Source organism: Ceratotherium simum, chromosome 25 (genome assembly GCF_057802395.1).
Source record: "Ceratotherium simum simum isolate JZ-2026a chromosome 25, ASM5780239v1, whole genome shotgun sequence".
Classification (NCBI taxonomy): Eukaryota; Metazoa; Chordata; class Mammalia; order Perissodactyla; family Rhinocerotidae; genus Ceratotherium; species Ceratotherium simum.
In genome coordinates, this window is record NC_141924.1 from 16721405 (window position 1) to 16742585 (window position 21181).

General features: G+C 40.7%; 1 protein-coding gene across 1 annotated transcript in view; it reads right to left on the reverse strand.

Annotated features, from left to right (window-relative positions):
* PWP1 (PWP1 homolog, endonuclein) overlaps positions 1-19585 on the reverse strand; it is a 23079-nt gene extending 3494 nt beyond the window's left edge. The window contains exons 1-12 of the mRNA XM_004418071.3: positions 19414-19585; positions 17128-17186; positions 16812-16996; positions 15397-15482; positions 15200-15296; positions 11727-11837; positions 10720-10850; positions 10023-10084; positions 4410-4506; positions 3682-3743; positions 1854-1965; positions 53-143 (exon numbers count right to left, since the gene is read on the reverse strand). Coding sequence (XP_004418128.1) covers positions 53-143; positions 1854-1965; positions 3682-3743; positions 4410-4506; positions 10023-10084; positions 10720-10850; positions 11727-11837; positions 15200-15296; positions 15397-15482; positions 16812-16996; positions 17128-17186; positions 19414-19485 — 1165 coding nt within the window. The 5' untranslated portion in view covers positions 19486-19585. The remainder of the gene's footprint in view (positions 1-52; positions 144-1853; positions 1966-3681; positions 3744-4409; positions 4507-10022; positions 10085-10719; positions 10851-11726; positions 11838-15199; positions 15297-15396; positions 15483-16811; positions 16997-17127; positions 17187-19413) is intronic.
* Positions 19586-21181: the final 1596 nt, after the last annotated feature.

Sequence of the window (21181 nt, forward strand, 5' to 3'; positions counted from 1 at the left end):
ACAGATTTACTTCATCATAAGTTAACAGGAATGCAACACTATTCGTGCTCACCAGAGATTTCATCATTGTGTGCATTAAGTGTAAAAATTGGCTTATCTGAACGTGCATCCAAATTGTATACAAAGCCGTCATCTGTACTGGCCTGAAAAGAGTAAAAGATGGGCAAGATGATGCTACACGTCAATAAAACTTAGCAATGGGTAAACAGTATAAATCATAGTGAAAATCAGCTATATACCTGACTTACCTGAGGAGCTACTGAAAATTAACATGGACATAAAGAATTTACTTGTGGATAAGCCAAGTCTGCTCTTACATGGACTAATTCAGTTGATATGTCTATTAGGCAGTTGGATATGAGTATGAAGCTGTGGCCGTGGTACAGACTAGGGTTAGAGATGTGGAAGCACAGAGATGGTAGTTACATCCATGAGAACAGAGGAGATATGTCCTGGGAGTACAGAATCTAAAGAGCAGTGTGTTGAGGACAGAGGCCTGGAGAGCATGGCCACTTAAGGTACAGGGTGAGGAAAAGCTCACAGAAGTAACAATCAAAGACTGAGAAGGGAATAATGAAGAATGTCAGGGAAGCCAAGGAAAGAGGGCTTCTGAAGAAAGGAGTAATGAATGCTGTCAATATTTTGGAAGAGATTCAATCAGATAAGGACTGAAAGGCAGATTACAGTGGGTTGTTACACTTGGAAGAAAGGCAGAAGAAACAAACCTATATTGGCCTATATTCAGGCCAAGGGCAACAGCCAGTACAGGAGAAAGGGAGGAAAAAAAGGACAACTGATGCAGTGTTGAAGGGTGGGCTGTGGATGGGGATAAAAACAGAAAAGGGGGGAGTCTCATCCTTTGAGACTGGAGGGAAGGAGGGAAAACATTTTATTTTGGTCACTTCCCATTTCCCTCAATACCTGTGATTTTAGTACCGATGACCATTTGTTAGCAAATAACCTCAGCGAGTATGTGGGCTTGACTGTTGAGAGCCAAAGTACAACACAACATTCAAATACACCTGAGATTTCACTCCGATAACTGTGAAATGGAATCCGGCTTCAGGTAGCTCAGCTGGGACTGCGTGAACCTCTGTGCATCGAGTTGAGATCAAGTGTTCTCAAAATCATTTTCAGGAACCTTATTAAAACTGTCCACATATTTTAAGAAAGCTGTTTTTTAAAGAACTCTTTCCCTCAATTACAAAGCACTACATATTTACAACATTAGGAAAATTAGGAAATCATAATTTCTTTAATTAATCTTCCCTTCTGGATGAAAGCTGGGATTTTATTTCTCCATGGATTGAACCATCAGTGGAATCTTTGGATGCTACATGGAAAACTGTCATCCTACAGACATCAAGGGTATCTACAGTAAGATCTTTTACTTTTTTTCCTATCTGGGAGATAGTGCTATATTAATTAAATAGGCTACCATTCTCATTACTGGAGTTGCATTTAAGTACTAGGATTTAAATAAAAGGATATCTTCTTGGACTGATTTAACCACTAAAAAAACATAAAACATTAACCACGCTTAATATTTCAAAAAACACACTAATAAAATTATCAAAATCAATAACTCAACTAAAATGGCACACGCTGGAATGGTTGGAAATTAGCAAAATCATTTACATGTGTTTTATCACGTGTAAAATCATTTTACATGTATTTTTTGTGGCTGATCCACTGTTCTCTTGTTAAAAATACCTTTTTGTTTTACCCCAAGATCCAAATACATACTTTACACTGTTAGTACAGAAAAAGCTTCTCAGAGATTCTCTCTACAACAGAATGAAATAAGTCATTAGTAACCTGGATAAGCAAAACAGTAATATGCATAGTCTTACCAAAAAATGACACGGTGAGAAGTGATTCCAAGTCACTCTCTCGATCTGCCCGCTGAACCGCCACATCCGATGGCTTTCCTCTGGACTTCGGCAGTCATACAGAGCCACTGACCTGGACACGTTCGTGCAAAGTCACAGTTTTAAGAGTTCAATTCTCCTATATGTGTTAAGTTTATTTGTAATGAAATGGTAAGAAAACAACACTGTGAAGTCAAGATCCAATTATTTAAAGCCTGTTTTAAGGTTCTAAAATAAAGTAGAAAAGATGAGTTGAGGGCCGGCCCTGTGGCTTAGTGGTTAAGTGCTCGTGCTCTGCTACTGGCGGCCTGGGTTCGGATCCCAGACGCGCACCGACGCACCGCTTCTCTGGCTATGCTGAGGCCACGTCCCACATACAGCAACTAAAAGGATGTGCAGCTATGACATACAACTATCTACCGGGGCTTTGGGGGAAAAAAAAATAAAGAAAATTATTAAAAAAAAAAAAAAAAAAGATGAGTTGATTTTCACTAAGTGGTGGACTCTGGTCCTGTCACTTGAAGGCACTGGTGGCTCTGTATGTCACAGTGGCCTTGACCTTCTCCAGGTGGAATCCTCCACTGACAAGATGAATCCTCTCTCTTTCCAAAAGACCAGGACAATTTCTAATTTCCCCTTCCTGGGTAGTGCTCAGAGCCAGATAAGCCATGTCTTAGCCATGCTTACTCTCTATAAGCAGGTTACTGTGTTGGGGGAACCGGTGGACACACTTTTGTAATCTTGCATGAATTCCAACTCAAAAATGTAAACATATCCCTCTTCAAAAGAAGAAAGAATCAAAATAAAGACTGCAAGTTGGTTTCTGTTTCTACTAGCTCTCTTTCCCACCTGCAGCCCCAGCCTGTAACAGGGAGCACACCTATGACTGGAACCCCCCTGTGGTGGACGGTAGTGGGCCCAATTCTTCACCTCTCCCTACATCCATGCACTCTGTCAGTGAGGTAGGAGTTCCTTCCATAAAGACAGAGTTCATTTCCCACTCCGTGTGATCTGTTTGGGCCAAGAGAAGAAGACAGAAGTGTACTAGTTCTGAGCGTACATCTCATGAGGGCTTGGTATCTCTGTGTGAGCTTCTGACCTCGCATGAGAACATGTGTGGGCTAGCCTACTGGTCCAGGAGGATGTGAAACACGAGAGCCAAGTCTCTGTGGCCCAGCCTAAAGAAGCCAAGATTAGCAGACCTACCAGTTGCATCTAGCCTAGATTAGCTCACCCTTGCAGAGGCGTAAGAAATAAATGTTTATTGTTTTAAGTCACTGAATTTTGGGATGGCTTATTTCACAGCAATGGCTAACTCATACACCCTCTAAAAATCAAAGTAGTTGCTAGTTAGGAACTGCATTATTATGACAGAACCACATTCCCTTGCAGACTGAAAAGACCAGAGCTGAAAAGGACAGATAAGTATTACCAAAAACTTAAACACATAGGTGCCTCAGTAATATATTCTGTCCAAGCATCAAGTGAATCTTTCTTTCTTTTTTTGTGAGGAAGATCAGCTCTGAGCTAACATCTGGTGCCAATCCTTCTCTTTTTGCTGAGGAAGACTGGCCCTGAGCTAACATCCATGTCCATCTTCCTCTACTTTATATGGGACGCCACCACAGCATGGCTCGACAAGCAGTGCATCGGTGCGCACCCGGGATCCGAATTGGCAAACCCTGGGCCGCTGCAGCAGAGCGCGTGCACTTAACCGCTTGCACCACCAGGCCAGCCCCTCAAGTGATACTTTGTGAATTACTTCAAGAGGATAAAAACAGTAACAATAATTCCTGAAATGCTTTCTTACTTATCATATGATCCAGAAATCAGAGTCTGTGCTTCAAATGGATGAAACTGCAGAGTCTGGACCTAAAAGGAGGAAACATAAATGAATAGATCTGTTTGTTTGGTTTTGGTAAAACTGCCTAATACTTGGTGAGAATCAATTTGGCAGTGTTCCTATGAATTTTTCCCTTTGAAACTCAGTACTATTTAAAGAAACATAAAATGTACTGCATAATCAAAAGGACAAACCATATTTCCAAATAAAGGATGACACGTAAAAAATATAATGTATCATTCCACAAATTGTTTTTGGCAGGATACATATGTCCTGAACACGTTGAAATATATTCAGAAGGAGAAAGAGGAGTGGTCAGCCTTATCTGGGTGTCCCCACATGCTGCAGAAGGCCACAGCGTGCATCAGCACAGCAGACCCCTGAGCTCTATGGTAATGGGTCTGTTCAATTCTTTTACCCTGTTTGGTGACTCACACCCCACTGTCCCTTTTTAGCAGCCTCTGTACACGTTACAAAGCACTAAGGTTCCTAATCACTTCACCTTTCTGCACCCATTTTTGCATCTCTAAGATAGGTAATTGTAACTATCACACAGAGCTCTGTGAAGATCCAGTGAGAGCATGTCAAAGCACTTTGTAATGCACAAAAAGCCATCTATAAATGTTTGGGATCATCTGCAGCCAATATCTGTGCCAGATTTTTTAGAATCCCTTTTATCCACTAAATCACCATACCTTGTCTGTGTGTACGGCAAGGCTAGCTGCAGGTTTCCCCAAGGACATATCCCACAGAATTACAGTGTTGTCAGCTGACGCACTTGCCAGCACGTTTCTGAGAAAGGGAGGAAACAAGTCAGGTAATCTTTTAAAAATCAAAAGCATTAATTGTGAGAATTCCATTTACAATAGCATCAAAATGAATACTTAGAAATAAATTTAACAAAAGAAATTTAAGACATGTATTGAAAACTATAAAAGACTGTTGACAGAAAGAGTATCTAAATCAATGGAAAGATAACCCATGTTCATGGATTGGAGGACTTAAGCCATCCACAGACCAATCTATAGATTCAACCAATCCCTTTCAAAATCCCAGCTGACTCGCAGAAAACTGACAAGCTGATTTTAAAATTCATATGGAAATGCCAGGAACCCAGAATAGCCAAAAACATAATCTTGAAAAAAGAAGAGCAAAATTGGAAAGTTCACAGTTCCTGATTTCAAAACTGACTGAAAGGTTACAGTAATCATAACAATGTGGTACTGGCATAAGGACAAACAGATTAATAGAGTAAAATGAAGAGTCCAGGGAAAAAACCCTTAAATTTATAGTCACTGGTTTTTAACAAGGGTGCCAAGATTATTCATTGTTCAATGGAGAAAAGAACAATATTGTCAACAAATGGTTCAAGGACAAGTGGATATCCTCCTGCAAAAGCATGAAATTAGATCCCTACCTCACACTGTCCCAAAAAAGCAATGCAAAATAGATCACAGACCTACTGAATTTAAGAGCTAAAACTAAAACTCTCAGAAGAAAACAGGGATAAATCCTTGTGACACTGGGTTAGGCAGTGGTTTCTTAGATGTGACACCAAAAGAAACAGATAAATTGGACATCATCAACATGAAAAACTTGTGTTGCAAATGACCATCAAGAAAGTGAAAAGACAACCCACAGAATGGGAGAAAACATCTGTAAATCATATATCTCATAAAGGACTTGTATCTAGAATATATAAAGAACTCTCAACTAAATAATAAAAAGACAGATAACTCAATTAGAAGATGGGCAAAGGATCTGAATAGGCCAGTGAGCATGTGAAAAGATGCTCAACATCATCAGTTATTAGGGAAATGAAAATCAAAAAATGGGATAACACTTCATACTCACAGGATGGCTACAATAAAAAAGATGAACAATCACAAGTGTTACTAAGATGTAGAGAAACTAGGACCTTCCTATATTGCTGGTGAGAAGGTAAATGGCACAGCCTACCATATGACCTAGCAATTACACTCTTAATACCCAAGAAAATGAAAACATATATCCATGCAAACACTTGTTCATGAATGTTTACAGCAGCATTATTCGTAATAGGCAAAAAGCAAAAAACCCCCAAATGTCCATTAACTAGTGAATGGATACACAAAATGTGGTATATCCATACAAAGGAATATTATTTAGCAATAAAAAGGAATGATATACTGATACATGCTACAACATGGATGCACCTTGAAAACATTATGCTAAGTGACAGAAGCCAGACACAAAGGGCCACACATTGTATGATTTCATTTCTGGGAAATCTCCCAAATAGGCAAATCCAGAGACAGAAAGCAGATTAGTGGTTGCCAGGGGCTGGAGGGACAGAAGGATGAGGAGTAACCGATAATGGGTATGGATTGCTTTGTGGATTGATGAAAATGTTATGGAATTAGATAATGGTGATGGTGGCACAACTCTGTAAATATACTAAAAACCACTGAATTGTACACTTTAAAAGAGTGAATTTTATATGTGAATTTATATCTCAACTATTTTTTTTAAAGAGCATTAAATGCTGTTAATAGGAAAAAACCAATATGCCTACCTCTTAGGGATCAAGTGCCAATAATGTAGTTCTACAAGAACACTTCTTTAGAGCCCAGAAAACCTGAAATGGATTCTTGGTGCTGCTACTTACTAGCTCTAAGACTTAAAAGTAAGTCACACTTCCTTGCCTGCCGATGACAACAATACAACCAACCTCAAAGGGTTGCTATGCAAGTCCCTGGCTGAGTGAGTGGAACATAGTAGGCTCCTGATAAATGTTAGCTGCCTGCCTTTTCTCCTTGTAAAAACGCAGATGTGTACTCCTGAAACTGAAACTCATTCTTCAACATCTAGCTTTAAAACAGCTTGACATAGAAGCAAGTCATTAGTGACAGTAATGTTTTTGTTCAGAAAACTAATATACTGTTAAGATAAAATGCTGATAGGTTCATTTTTGGATATTATTTCAAGAAGTTATGTCCATTATATAAACTACTTTCAGTTTTATAACTCACATTTCAATGATACATGCAAGGTCTCTTAGGAGGATCATGTATATTCAGATCCCGCTAGTTTTTTTCTACTCAATGAATTTCAAAGCTTCTACCATTAAGTCCCACATACAGGTCATAATATTTTAAGTCTTTTGCATTTCATAGATAAGTGTTAATTTAAATTCCCAATAACTAGTTTCTTTATATACAATGCCTGACAACAGCACAAAGTTAAAATTTAATAGTACATTTTTCATCCTAGTTATTCCAAAAACATCTGAGATTCCTCCCACATTAAAGTTCTCATTGTATGAGGCTTAAAAATAAATTTAAAAAAAAACATAAAAACTTCTGAACACTACATCCCCAAGAAGAGTACTCTAACAAGAGTATGAATTAGCAGAGAACGTGCATTTCGTTACTGGGAGTATTTTACTAGAAACCAAGGTCCCCACTAGTGACAATGTCAACTAGTTATTCCTCACCATAATCCTAAACTCTATGTACCAGAGTATGGGAAGTATTTTAAAGCATTCTGCACCTTTTCAGGAAAGAAAGGAGAAAGGAGAACCATGGTCTAAAATAAGATTGAGAAAGAATAGTTAAGGAACAAAGAAATGTGTGGCATTGGAGTCAAAGAGATGTGGGTGCAGATGGGGCAGGAAAGAAGAACAGGTGCTGATAAATGTCTAAATGGAACCAGGGAACTGTGGCCAGGGAAAGGAACTGATGAACCACCTGGAATACTGATAAGGGGTTGTTCCATCAGAACGAACTTTCAGTTATTCAAAGTAATAGCTGCTATGTGCTAAGAATTTAATATATGTAATTATTTTGAAAGTTCAGATTTGAAATAAGAGTGGTTCCTAAAAGCATGGTATACTCATTATTAGATCTCTTATTCACCTGCCCCTTAGTCAGGAGTGGGCCCAATTCAGACAAAACCCAAACACCTGCCTATAGCCTGGCAGCGTCAGACTCACCAGGGGAAACTTAAAAAAGAACAAAAAGAAAAAAAACCCCACATATTCTTGGGCCCCTGCTCCAGATCTACTAACTCAACCTTGGGGGATTAGAGCCCAGCAGGGGTTACCCAGAAGACTGTGATTTGCAGCTAAGTTTGGGAAATACTAACCTAAACAACTTTCTCAGGTCCATTTCCCCAAATGGTTGTAACTCTGATGAGGTCTGAACACAAATAAGAAGATAGGATATCCTCTGTTAAGCTAGCACTCTGGGATCCTCCTTAGAATGCTCACAATGACAACGTGTCCAGTGTGACAGAAATGCTAAGAAAATGTACCTTGGGTAATCCAGTTTGTTCTTACCCCCCAAATAAGTTATACTTTACCTAATGCTTACCTTCTTTGCCTTAGTAGCCCCTCAAACCAACTATGCTATTAGGAAAATGGCCTTTTGGGGTAAATGTTGTTTAAGGATAAGTATAAAGAATATGTGGATGACACAAGAATGAAGTTACAACTTCATTCTTTTTTTTTTTTTTTTTATAATTTTGTTTATTTATTTTTTTCCCCAAAGCCCCAGTAGATAGTTGTATGTCATGGCTGCACATCCTTCTAGTTGCTGTATGTGGGACGCGGCCTCAGCATGGCCGGAGAAGCGGTGCGTCAGTGCACACCCGGGATCCGAACCGGGGCCGCCAGCAGAGGAGCGCACACACTTAACCGCTAAGCCACGGGGCCGGCCCACAACTTCATTCTTTACTTACTTTACACCATATACAAAATTACCTCAAAATGGATCAAAGACCTAAACTTAAGAGCTACAACTATAAAACTCTTAGGGGAAAAGCTTCATGCCAATAGATTTGGTAATGATTTCTTGGATATAACACTAGAAGCACAGGCAACAAAAGAAAAAATAAATTGGACCACACCAATTAAAAACTTTTGTGCAAAGGACACTATCAACAGAGTTAAAGGCAACCCATCAAATAGGGAAAAACATTTGCAAATCGTAAATCTGATAAGGGATTAATAACCAGAATACATAAAGAACTCCTACAACTCACCAACAACAAAAACAAACAACCCAATTCAAAAATGTGCAAAGGACCTGAATAGACATTTCTCCAAGGAAGATATACAGATGCCCAATAAGCACTTGAAAAGATGCTCAACACCACTATTAATTAGGGAAGTGCAATCAAAACTACAATGAGATACCATTTCATACCCATTAGGATGACTATTATAAAAAGAAAACAACAAAACCAGAAACTAACAAGTATTGGCTAGAATGCGGAAAAATCAGAACACTTGTGCACTGCTGGTGGGAATGTAAAATGATGCAACTAATACAGAAAACAGTATGGTTGTTCCTCAAAACGGTAAAAATAGAATTACCATATGATCCAACAATTCCACTTTTGGGTATATATGCAAAAGAACTGAAAGCAGGGACTCTAACAGATACTTGTACATCCATGGTATTCATTCACATCTATGTGAATAATAGCAGCATTATTCACAACAGGCAAGAGGTGAAAGCAACCCAAGTGTCCATGGATAGATGGATAACCAAAATATGGTATATACATACAATGGAATATCATTCAGCCTTAAAAAGGAAGGAGACCCTACCACATGCTACAACATGGATGAACTTTGTGCTAAGTGAAATAAGCCAGTCACAAAAGGACAAATATTGTATGATTCCACTTATATGAGGGACCTAGAGGAGTCAATTCATAGAGATGGAAAGTAGAACGGTGGCTAGTATGGCCTGTGGGGAGTGAGGAATGGGGAGTTATTGTTTAATGGGTACACAGTTTCAGTTTTGGCCAATGAAAAAAGTTCTGGAGTTGGATGGTGGTGATGGTTGCGCAACAATATCCACTGAACTATACTCTTAAAACATGGTTAAAATGATAAATTTTAAGTTACGTATATCTCACCACAAATTAATTAAATAAATAAATAAATAAATAAATAAAGTGGATGAGATTTTGGGAAAATTAAATGAAGTGAGAGAAATGTCTTCCATGAAGAAACACAATTCTGCTGCACCACTGACACTGCAGTGCACACTGTTTTCTCTAGTGACGTTGCAGATAAGGGCACCTGGCCACCAAATATGTAATGAGCACCTACTAAGTGAGGAGCTGGCAAGTGATGTGGGGGATGTAAGGAGACAGATAGCACAGCTCCTGCCTTCACACAGTGTAAGCTGCAGGAAGGGAAAACGACACAGACACAAAGACCCACAACACACAACACGGAGAGACAGGTGTAGGCATGAGGGAAAATCACAATGGTCACAGTCTTGAACAATCCTTCAAATGTTATGTCTTTCTACCTGATCAGCTTATTCCAAGAAAGGTCCAGGACAGCATCAGTATGCCCTTCTGCTGAGGAACTCTGTAATAATTGTTTAATTTGATTACTTTTTTGTATTAAAGTCCCCCTCCCAAAATAAAATTGGTATGTTAATCTGAAAGATTCTTTAAATCTCAAGATTATTGTTTTGATTTTAAGCAAACTTGCTTGAAGACCTAGGGAAAGAAACACCTTGTTTGTTACTTTAGATCCATGATAAATATTCTTTACAGGGAATAAACTACAGTAGTTCTTAATCTATAATTAGATTAAGTGCTATAATTCTACAAATATCAATCCCCCCCAATTTAATAGTTTAAAAAGCTACAGGAATTAATATATGGATATGCAGAATTCAACATACTAAAGGCTAAATAGAAATTTTTTAAAAGTTCAAAACTGGCCTATCAGAGTGAATGGCTACTAAATATAAAAGAGGATCATAATCTGAGAGTAATTGCTTTGTGTAAGGATGAATAATGTGCCAACGGAGGTTTTATGCAATCAGAAATCAATTCTTCCTTGGATGGCTTTTCAAAACTAAAAACTACAGTAACTTCATAGCTACCTGTCCTCTTCCAGGAAAAGTGTCTAATTGAAAAGGTGTACATTCCCCCAACCCCAGTAAACTTATCTCTGTTTGTTATTCGAGTTTAAATAACTATTAACTTGTTTACCTTCTTTCCTTTCTTTTTCTTCTTCTTTGATAGCTTACTTCCAAGTGTGAAGACTGGCTCTAATGAGTCCACTATATCAAGGTCCCACACTTCAATAACAGGGGTCATGTTTCCCACAGCAATATAATTTCCTACAGGAGGAAATGATGTATTTATGATTAAAAAAGTAACTTACAATTAAATACATGACACCGTAGATTAACTGAGTAATGGCTTAGAGCAATTTCTCTCAAACTTTCATATGCGTGTACATCACCTGAGTGTTGTTAAAATGCAGATTCTGTTTCAGGAGGTCTTGGGTGGGGCCCCAAGTCTGCACTTCTAACCAGCCTCCAGTTGATGCCAATGCTGTGCTGCTGTGGTCTTTAGACCACAATTTGAGTGACAAGGGCTCAGTCTCTTAGCCCCAGGGTCCTCACTCAGATAATGAGAACAAAACCCCCTTCTGCCTTCACAGGCTGTTGTGAGGATGAGGATCTGATCGGATCATGAATGTGAATGAACTTTGCAATGAGATGTAAGGTATGAGCATTATTAGTTTTTACCCTCATTAAGAAGTAGGACAGGGGTAACCAGTAGTGTGCAGCTGTGGCTAAAAAGACTAACTTGAGACTCTAATTCTCTCTTCACTTTGGTTTTACTTGATGTTTTCTGAAAAAGGTCACGCCACTAAACTATAGCTGGTAACATCAAACACATCGTGCCATTTTATACTGAGTTTTCATGAGAACTTTACACAGTTCTGCAGCCCCAAAATGCTTTAAGGCCCCGTCCTTCTGCCTACGGTGGAACGGCTACCTCTTGAGCCTATCTAAAGTCTGGAGACAAACCCAAAACAATTAAGGGATTGTGTTCTAAAATCTATAAAGCTATAACTTCATAAAATAACATTAACTTCATAAAACATCAACAATCCTGAAAACGTTCATACAGAATACAGAATGTATGAGGCTAGGAAAAACACACAGGGTGAGGAACCATTGAGCAATCTTAAGTTTTCTAATTACCAGTAGAATCATCTGGGCTAGGATCAAAATTCAGCCATTCCACACTCAGAGGGTATGCAGACAACAGTATATCATGGTGTACATAGAAAGAATCTTCTTCTTGATTATAAACTGAAAAGATGAGGAAAGGAGACTTTATCGCATCAGAATAAGAAATCACATCCCACTCAAAAGAACAGACTCTCCCTATTAAACCTATGGGAGCCACATGCTTAAAGTGAGATAAATTTGATGACATTAAAAGGAGATTCCAGGGCCGGCCCCGTGGCTTAGCAGTTAAGTGCGCACACTCCACTGCTGGCAGCCCAGGTTCGGATCCCGGGCGCGCATGGACGCACCGCTTCTCTGGCCATGCTGAGGCCGCGTCCCACATACAGCAACTAGAAGGATGTGCAACTATGACATACAACTATCTACTGGGGCTTTGTGGGGGGGAAATAAATAAATAAATAAATAAATAAATAAAATTATTTAAAAAAAAAAAAAAAAAGGAGATTCCAAAGTTGTTATGGCTAGGTAAAAACTGTGCATGTCTAATATATTCCCATTACCTGGTGTGCCCCAAAAGGGAATAGGAACACTGACAGAGAATTGACATCAGTCTGAATCCTCCATCTGCATGCTCACAGGCTACAGTGGTCCTATCTTCCGATTCACCCCTCACAGAAAACAAATGCTTATAAGGTCTCCATCTGGAGTACTTCATTAGTATTTTACCTTTTAAAGGTCTATCTGGTTATAAGTCAAGAAAAACAGCACTGGAGAGAAATAACTCATATTTAGAAATCTAAATGCTTGTCAAAAATGACTTCTTTATGGGACCGGCCCGGTGGCACAGCGGTTAAGTGCGTGCGTTCCACTGCGGCGGCCCAGGGTTCACAGGTTCGGATCCTGGGCGCGCACTGAGGCACTGCTTGCTAAGCCATGCTGTGGCAGTGTCCCATATAAAGTGGAGGAGGATGGGCATGGATGTTAGCCCAGGGCCAGTGTTCCTCAAGAAAAAAGGGGAGGACTGGCATCAGATGTTAGCTCAGGGCTAGTCCTCCTCCCAAAGAAAAAATGACTAATATTTACAAAAAGTTTATGAAGACCAACAACAAATAAAGCTCTTGGGAACACTCTTTGGGATATGGCAACTAAAAGAATTACCTCTTTATCATTCACAGTTATAATGTTAAAGAGCTAAAATATTGTTAAAATCAATGACGAAAAAGTCTGTAAAAAATTATACAGTAAAACACTGGTAAAATAGAGCCCAAATAATCATACATTTCCCCCCAATATGCTTTTTATTAGAAAGAAGCAATGATAAGATAAGCTAAGGATTTTTTTTTTTTTTTTTTTGTGAGGAGATCAGCCCTGTGCTAACATCTGCCAATCCTCCTCTTTTTTTGCTGAGGAAGACTGGCCCTGGGCTAACATCCGTGCCCATCTTTCTCCACTTTATATGGGACGCCGCCACAGCATGGCTTGCCAAGCAGCGCGTCGGTGCGCATCCGGGATCCGAACCCGCGAACCCTGGGCCACCGCAGCAGAGCGTGCGCACTCAACCGCTTGCGCCACCGGGCAGCCCCTAAGCTAAGGATTTTTAAAAAATTCCTCAGCCCTCTGCTTCTGGATAAATCCTGGGATCAGCAGAGTCCAGGTAACGTTCGATCACATCACTTGACGACGAGAATGCATGTCAAAATGAATCGTCTGCGGTGCTACAAGAACCTTAACTGTGGTCCATGTACTCAGCTTCCCTTTTAAATAAAACGATGACGGTACTGTAAAACAACCCCTTAACCATGTCAGATCAACATTCAGATCAGCTTTAGAACGCAATTTTGAAATTATTCTTGATAACTTGTAGATTCACACTAAAAAAAATACATCTTTAATGACCTAACTTAGAAGGAAATAGGAATACAACTGCTTTACTTGACCTTCTCAACTCCTCTCTGATACTAAATTCAAAGGAATGATTACAAGTTCTCACATGAGTATGTATAAAAATCAGTCATAACAAACTGTAATAATGGTTCCAATTTTTTGAAATTAGAATCGGTCTTTTAAACATTTCACCAACACGGTTTTCACTTGAAATACGTAAAAAGTTCAAAGATAATTCGGAGAATAACTTGATCACAATGGGCCATAAAAGGGCCTTATCTGAGGGCTTCCTGCAGGTAGCCTTGAAGACTGGGAAGACTTACAAGCCGATAAACAGAATGAGCGACAAAGTAACCTAGACGATGCCAATAAGCATTCAACCTAAAGGTTTAATTTTCAAACTGTGCAACTGCATTTCCTATAATAAAATGCTTTAGACTAAAATCTCTTTAAAGCTTCAAAATTTTAAGACGGATGAAGAGATGATTGTTGGGGAAGAAGAGTATCTGGGCAAGGATGGACTGGTCTGATGATGTGTGCACAGAGGAACGGGCAAGAGGAACAAGGGAAAATCTGGAGGCAGAATATTCCAGACATCTTGAAGGTCTATTTTTAAGAAAACAGTCATTCAATTAATGTTTGTTGAATTAATAAATATCAACATTAAAATTTATCTGATTTAAAAACTCAAATAAAAAAGAGAAATTCAAATCAATGCCTACTTCAGATTCAAAGCATTCACCTCTGTCTTTGGGGCAAACACTCTCTGAACTGGGAAAAGTGACCAAGATGTTTTGGTTCCAAAAGAGAAATGTGGGCCTCCGTGTTGAATTTTTATGAAGAAAATAAAAGGGAAATATTTGAAATGACTCTGAAAAGAGCAGGATAAAAACCCATCTACTGAGTATTATCTTCGCCACATAAAGATAAAGCAGCCAGGGCCGGCCCGCTGGTGTAGCGGTTAAATTTGCGTGCCCCACTCCAGCAGCCTGGGGTTCGCAGGTTCGGATCCTGGGTGCGCAGTGATGCACTGCTTGTCAAGCCATCCTGTGGGGGTGTCCCATATAAAGTAGAGGAGGATGGGCATGGATGTCAGCCTAGGGCCAATCTTCCTCAGCAAAAAGAGGAGGATTGGCAACAGACGTTAGCTCAGGGCTGATCTTCCTCACCAAAAAAAAAGCAGCAGCCAGAAAAGAGACTGGAGTAAAAAGCCAGGGTATTAAGTTACCTCAGGGTAATGGGATAATAATTTTTTATCCCATTTTTTTATAGTTTCACTTGTAGGTTTTCTCTAATCAGGGGAAAAAGTGAAAAACTGGCAAAAATGTTTAAGTAAAAGATTAAAAACCACTATTAGAACCTTCCAGGAGACCTATTTCCATAAATAAAGTCAGGTACCAAAGTGACATATCAGACTACACACGCCCAGGCACAATAACCAGGAAATCTGTAGGCTGGGTAGAATTTAACCATGTAACCAACTTAAATGAGATACAGCAGGGTCTGGTGCTGAAAAAGTCATAATAGTAACTATTATGATTATTATTTTAATATCACTTCAATAGAGAACCTTTTAGTAAGGGATGTATTTCACTCACCATGCACCTCTAAATTGCACTGGTCCTGTTCAGCTCTACCACAAACTATGAGATTGTCACTGGGCTTAATCAAGAAATCTTCACGTTCATATTGCTCCTAAGTGGAGAGAAAAAATGTCATTGACTAGAAGCAGACATTTGGTAAGGTTTCTCAAACACTTAAGGAGCATAATTAGGAAAGCTATGTGAATATTTACCGTATCTTTCAGAGTAACATAAGGATCTTGATCATTACTCCCATAGACGGTAAGACCCAAGAGAGATTCACCAAGAGTTTCAGTATCTGTAAGAATTCATAAATTGAAATGAATAAAAGTCATTATGACAAAAGCATTTTTTCTAAGGCAGCCCATCTTTAGACTTAGATCCAACTGTCTTTTTCATAACTAATTCTGGATCACCCATAGTTGGGAAAGGAAATAGTGGACAATAATAAACAGAAATTTAAAAGCCATTTATATTTGACCTTGGAAATGGATATCTGATAGTTCTGGAATTCACAATCTTCCAGTGAAACTCCCTTTTAGAAAATATTAGAACTCTGCTCAGATTCTCTTGCTTGCTCCTTGTAATCATTATTCAAAAGTGCTACAGAGAGGTGGCTCTGAGGACCTGGAAATAAAATTACCCTAAAACACTGGAATCAACAAGAATAAACAAGGGTTGCCTGGTGAAATAAAATTGAAAAGTGATGGATTTCACAAAGTTAAACAGGTTTCTCTATTGCAAGATTTCTTAGAACTGCTGATGTGCTAATAATTTGCCTTATGAATCTTAAACAGGGGTATTGTATGCCTTTTTCACTAAACTTACTTGAAAATGGACTTCTTTTATGACACATCTGCAAGGGTGGCATAGAGTAACTCCTGAGTAACACACAACTCAGGAAAAGGAAGATACTCCTAATTGCTAGGGGAAGCTACTTTAAAGAGTCAGGATTAATAGGTCTTAAACATTTCATAGGCAATAGAGAAGGGAACTTCTTCTGGATGAGCAAGATAGCACCAATAATCTGCAGGGTGTGCAGAATATTAAAAAGCTATTTCTGAATGCTGTCTCTCCTAGCTGGGTTAACTCTTCCTTTCTCTGTATTCCCATGGCACTCTGTCCTAGCAGGATGGTAGCAAGGTTAGGGGCCCACAACCCAGAGTCCAATGGAAAAAACTATCCCCTGCATCCAATGAAGGACACTGAAAGAATGAAGGTTTTAAAGCCAGAGAGTGCTCAAACCTCAGCTCCATTATTCACCAGCTGTGTGACACTGGCAAAGGTATTTCATCTTTCTAAACCTCAGTTTTCTCTTCTGTAAAATGGAGGTAATAATTCCTCTCTCATTATTGCAGATAAAGAAAAATGAGTTTAGATTAGTATACTCATTACTTGCAATAAAACATACTATTTTTTTTTTTTTTTTTAGATCTTAAGATTAGTGCGTTAGAGCTTATTTTCCAAACTAGTTTAGGAAATGTGCTGTCTGCTCAAGCCTTGAGCCAGATTATTTGACTGACATAAAGGACAACAAAACCTCAGAGTAAAGCTTCAGAACACTAGAAGCATGATCTACTGCACTGAGTTTCTGATTAAAAACCAGTAGAAGTGAGTGAATTCTAACCTGGGTGGCCTTCCTCATCATATTTATCTAAGTCGTACTCAGCCAGCTCATCATCGTCCAGCGTCCTGTCATCCTCAGGGTCGCCATCCTCCAGGGGTTCCCTTGGTCGTCCCTGGGTCCGTGCACTCTGCATGCCATCTTCTGAAGGATCACCTGCCTCCTCTTCATCACTGCCACCTTCTTCTCTATGTGAATAAATAAAGAAAAAGAAATCACCCAAATGACACCATTCAATAACAAGACCACCATGCCATCATTATTTAAGATTTACATTTCTTCTGGACTTTACTAAAGGCATCAACATTCCTAAACTTACTGTAATTTTTCCTTTGCTTCAGTAATGAGACGTTTTACTTCTTCTTTACTTAGCTCTACCTATAAGAGAGCAAACATTTCATTATGATAGATTTAAGGAAACCATTAGAAGTATTTAAATTAAAAAAAAGCTTGCAAATTAATGTAAAATATAACTTCAAGAGATATCATTAGAATCAAATATCAGTCCAGACTCTGTAAATTGAACGTGAATGGAGTTTTTACAGGCACTTACAATTAAGATCCCTTCCAACCTGAAACTGTTCAAAACGCGTGTTCAGTCTATTCTACCTCTCTCCAGTCTCCTCAGGAAAGCCTGACTTGTGTAAACTGGCTTCTATGAGAGCCCATCGCGTTTCCTTCCAATTCCTCTGACTCCTGGGCCACCTCTCCCCATTTTCCCTGTGGGTATTCCTAGACAGATCACCCTTGCATTGGTCCTCTGCTCTTTCCCCTGTTATCACTGCCAAGTATTCACTCACCTGGCTGCCACTTCCTTGCAAAGCTCATTCATTCTCAAGACGAAAACTACCACCTCTGAACTGATGACTGCAAACTCTCCCTTCTCTAGCCCCACTCTCCAGTTCCATTTTTTCCAGCTGCCTATAAGACTCTCCACATGGCATCCTGTTCAAAATTGAAGTCACTCTCTCTACTTCAAAATTGGCATTCCCTCTCCTAATCAGTCGTCAGTACCTTTAAAAACAACGCTATCACTACTAAACTGTGAGCTCCTGGAAAACAGAAACCAACCTGTCATCGTGCTCGGCCCACGGTAGGGATGCCTGCTGACTGATGATGAGTGAACCAATCACCCAGTTTCTACTAAAATGCCTCTAGTAATACAGAAATCCTCTTGAGAGATGACATTCCATTGTTGGACATCTCCAGAAACTAAAGATTCTTAAGTTTAATTAAAAGATACTTACTTTCTAGTTTCTCTTATTGGTCTGAGTTTCCTTTCTGGGATTTCATAGAATAAATTCAATCTCTTCTTCCTATAAACTCTTCAAGCAGTGGTTCCCAAACTTGTCTGCACTTTAGAATCACCTGAGGGATCTTTTGAAAATTTCAGGCTACACTCCAGACCAATTAAATCCCAATACTTGGGAGTGGGGCCCAGGCATCAGTATTTTCTGAAGCTCCCCAAGTGGTTCCAATGTGTAGAAACGTTTGGAAATCACTTTCTTTGTGTATTTTAAAGGCTATATGTCTCTTTTTAATAACAACTGTTATCTCCTTCAATAATTTTTAATATGAGCTAATTTTCTGTTCCTAATCTATAAACATGCATTGAGTGCCTGCTGGGAGTCAAACACCAGAAAAAACTCAGGAATAAAACAAGCAGTTAGTGCCCTGGTGGAATTTACATCTCCTGGGGCTATTCCAATCCCTCATTTCCGTTAACCTCATGACGGAGCCCCTCACATTCCTATCACCTTCTTATCTCGGTCATCACTGGCCCAATTACATTCAAATCAAACTTCCCCACCCCGTCGCTTCTTTCATAGCATTTATTCCCACTGACAAATTATATACCCACATGTCAACTCCATACAGGCAGGGACTTTTTCAGTTTTGTCCATGCCTATCCCGGCACTCTGAACAATGCCCGGCAAGCAGAAAGCACTTAGTAAGTATCTGTTGAATAACTTAAGTAACCTTCACCTCTGCTACAGACTCTGTCTCCAACTCTTGTAGGTTTTTCCCTCATAATATGTCACGTTTACCTCTCATCCCCACTGCCACATCAACATCTCATTTGAATTATTGCAAGAAATTCCTAATTCAACTCCCAGCCTCAGGACATCGTAGTCTCCACACCAGTTTTCCTACACCATAGCTTTCATCCTGTTTACTCCTCCCCACACCGCCCAGGAGAACGGAAAATGGAGTTTCCACACATTTGCTCCCGCTTCCCGTTATGCCTGGAAATGCACCAGGGTGTGGCGAAGCTATGGAGTCGTCAAGAAGGCTTTTGGCAGGATTTCTCACTCCGAGCCACACCCGGCCCCCTTGCAGCTGTGTGCGAATTTGGGGGTGGGGCTGGGGCTGGGCTTGGGGGAAGGGACCGTGAGGAGGCGCAGCCCCTGACTCCCAGGCCCAGGAGACCCAGACCCTCGGAGCCGCAGCACGATCACGACAGTCAGGCCAAAGCCGGCCTCACTCCGGCCAGGCACAGCAGCCAGCCCGGGGCCGCGTGTTCCGGGTCCAGGTTCCCCAGACCCGGCTGCCCGAGGATGCTGCAAAGAAGCCGCTCCCCCTCCTCCGAGCGACCAGGCCTCACCTTGTCCGGCGTCTCCTTGGCCACGCCGCAGCGGACCCAGGCCACGCACGTCACCTGGCGGCAGCGGTTCATGGTCCTCAGCTCAAGAAGGCCTCACGCCAGCGACTCGACCCAGCAGAACCGGGACCCCCGGCCCTCCGGCCACCACGCTCTGGGCTGCGCAGGGCTGCTGCCGGGGCAGAGCGCAGGCGCGGGCTTCGGGCCCTGCGGCGTCGGCGCCCGCTCTGACGTCATTCGAAGGCGCCGGATGGGAAAGGGGTGGGGAAAGGGTTGTAAGCGGAAACAGCCGGAAGAAGCGTCCGCGTGGGGTGAGCTGCGCGCTGTGGGATGGCGTGATTCGGTTTTGCAGGATTCCTTCGCCTCTGAGGGTGTGTGCGGGCTTCGTGTAGGCGATAAGGAAAATAAACAAAATTAGAATTGTTGGGGTCAGTCGGAGGCAAGTTTCCACCAACCTTTATTTTGCCTGCAGTTCCGTAGACAGCTGAAGAATGGTAGAGGATAGTGGGTTTTCTTTTCTTAAAGCTTTCTCCAAAACGAATTTGGCATTTCAAGGAGATACCATCGCCGTTACATTTCATTACATTCTTGGATGTTACTTCTTAAAACATTTGGCACCTACTGTATACCAAGTATACAGTAGTGGTTGTAACAGCAGCAAACATAAAGCGCTTGTTACATGGGAGGCACCGTTTTAAGTCTGTAATATTGGTTACTTCTTAACCCTGTGTGGGAGGTCTTATTCCCATTTTACACGTGGGGAAACAGTAATTATCTTCCCAAAGTCACATAGCTAGTAAGTGGCGTAGCTAGGATACGAACCCAGGCAGTGTGACTCCAGATCCTGGCTGTAATCTACTGTGACATGCTTTTCAGCTAAGGTCAGAGTCACCTTTTAGAAAATGCCAGTGGCTGGAGGACTTTAGAATGGAAAGTCTTAGCATCCCAGAAAGATCTGGGTTTTGGTCTCTGTTGGCTGTGTGACCCTGTCCGGGTCATTTGCCCTCTCTGAGCTTCCGTCTGTCTCTCCTATCTCTGAGACAGGCAGGCAAAAACAGGAAGGTGGCTGCTTTGGGGAAAGAGTGGTGGCAAAGATAAACTGGGAGTCTTTGGTCTTCTCCAGGTGCCTTGTCCAAGTGGGCTGCCCCCCTGTGGGGTCAATTTGTGGACAATTTTGCAGCAAATTTGTCTTCACATATAATGTTTTACTTGTTCTCACAACAACACTGATGAAACATGATCAAAAATTAGCTCTATTTTAAAGACGAGGAAGTTAGAGGTCCCAGAGGTGAAAAGCCTTACTACCCTGAGATCACACACACAGTTAGGAACTGACAGAACTACCACTAGACACCACCAACTTGCTACACTGGGCCTCAAGCCCTTGGCGGTCTACCAGCCTGAGGAGGGACCCTCTCAGGAGTGAATTGCTCATTGTTTGGGTAGGCAGATTATGTGTTCAAAGGCCTCTTCCGGGGCTCTGTTTCTTTAAACTGATTCTTCTGTGGTTTCTTTGCTTTTGGTCCGTATAGGAAGGTGGTATGGCTGATTGTATTTTTCAAAGATGGGAGCAACTGTATCTTCCTTCACACGTGTTTTTCACACACTGTGATCTTGATACCCCCATCAAAATATGGAGTCTAATTCTACCCACCCCCCACACCTGAATCTGGGTAGGTTTATGACTGCTTTGACCAATAGAATATGAGAGAAGTGACATTTCCAAGGTTAAGACATAAATGGGATGCGGGTTTTGCCTTTTCTTTTTTTT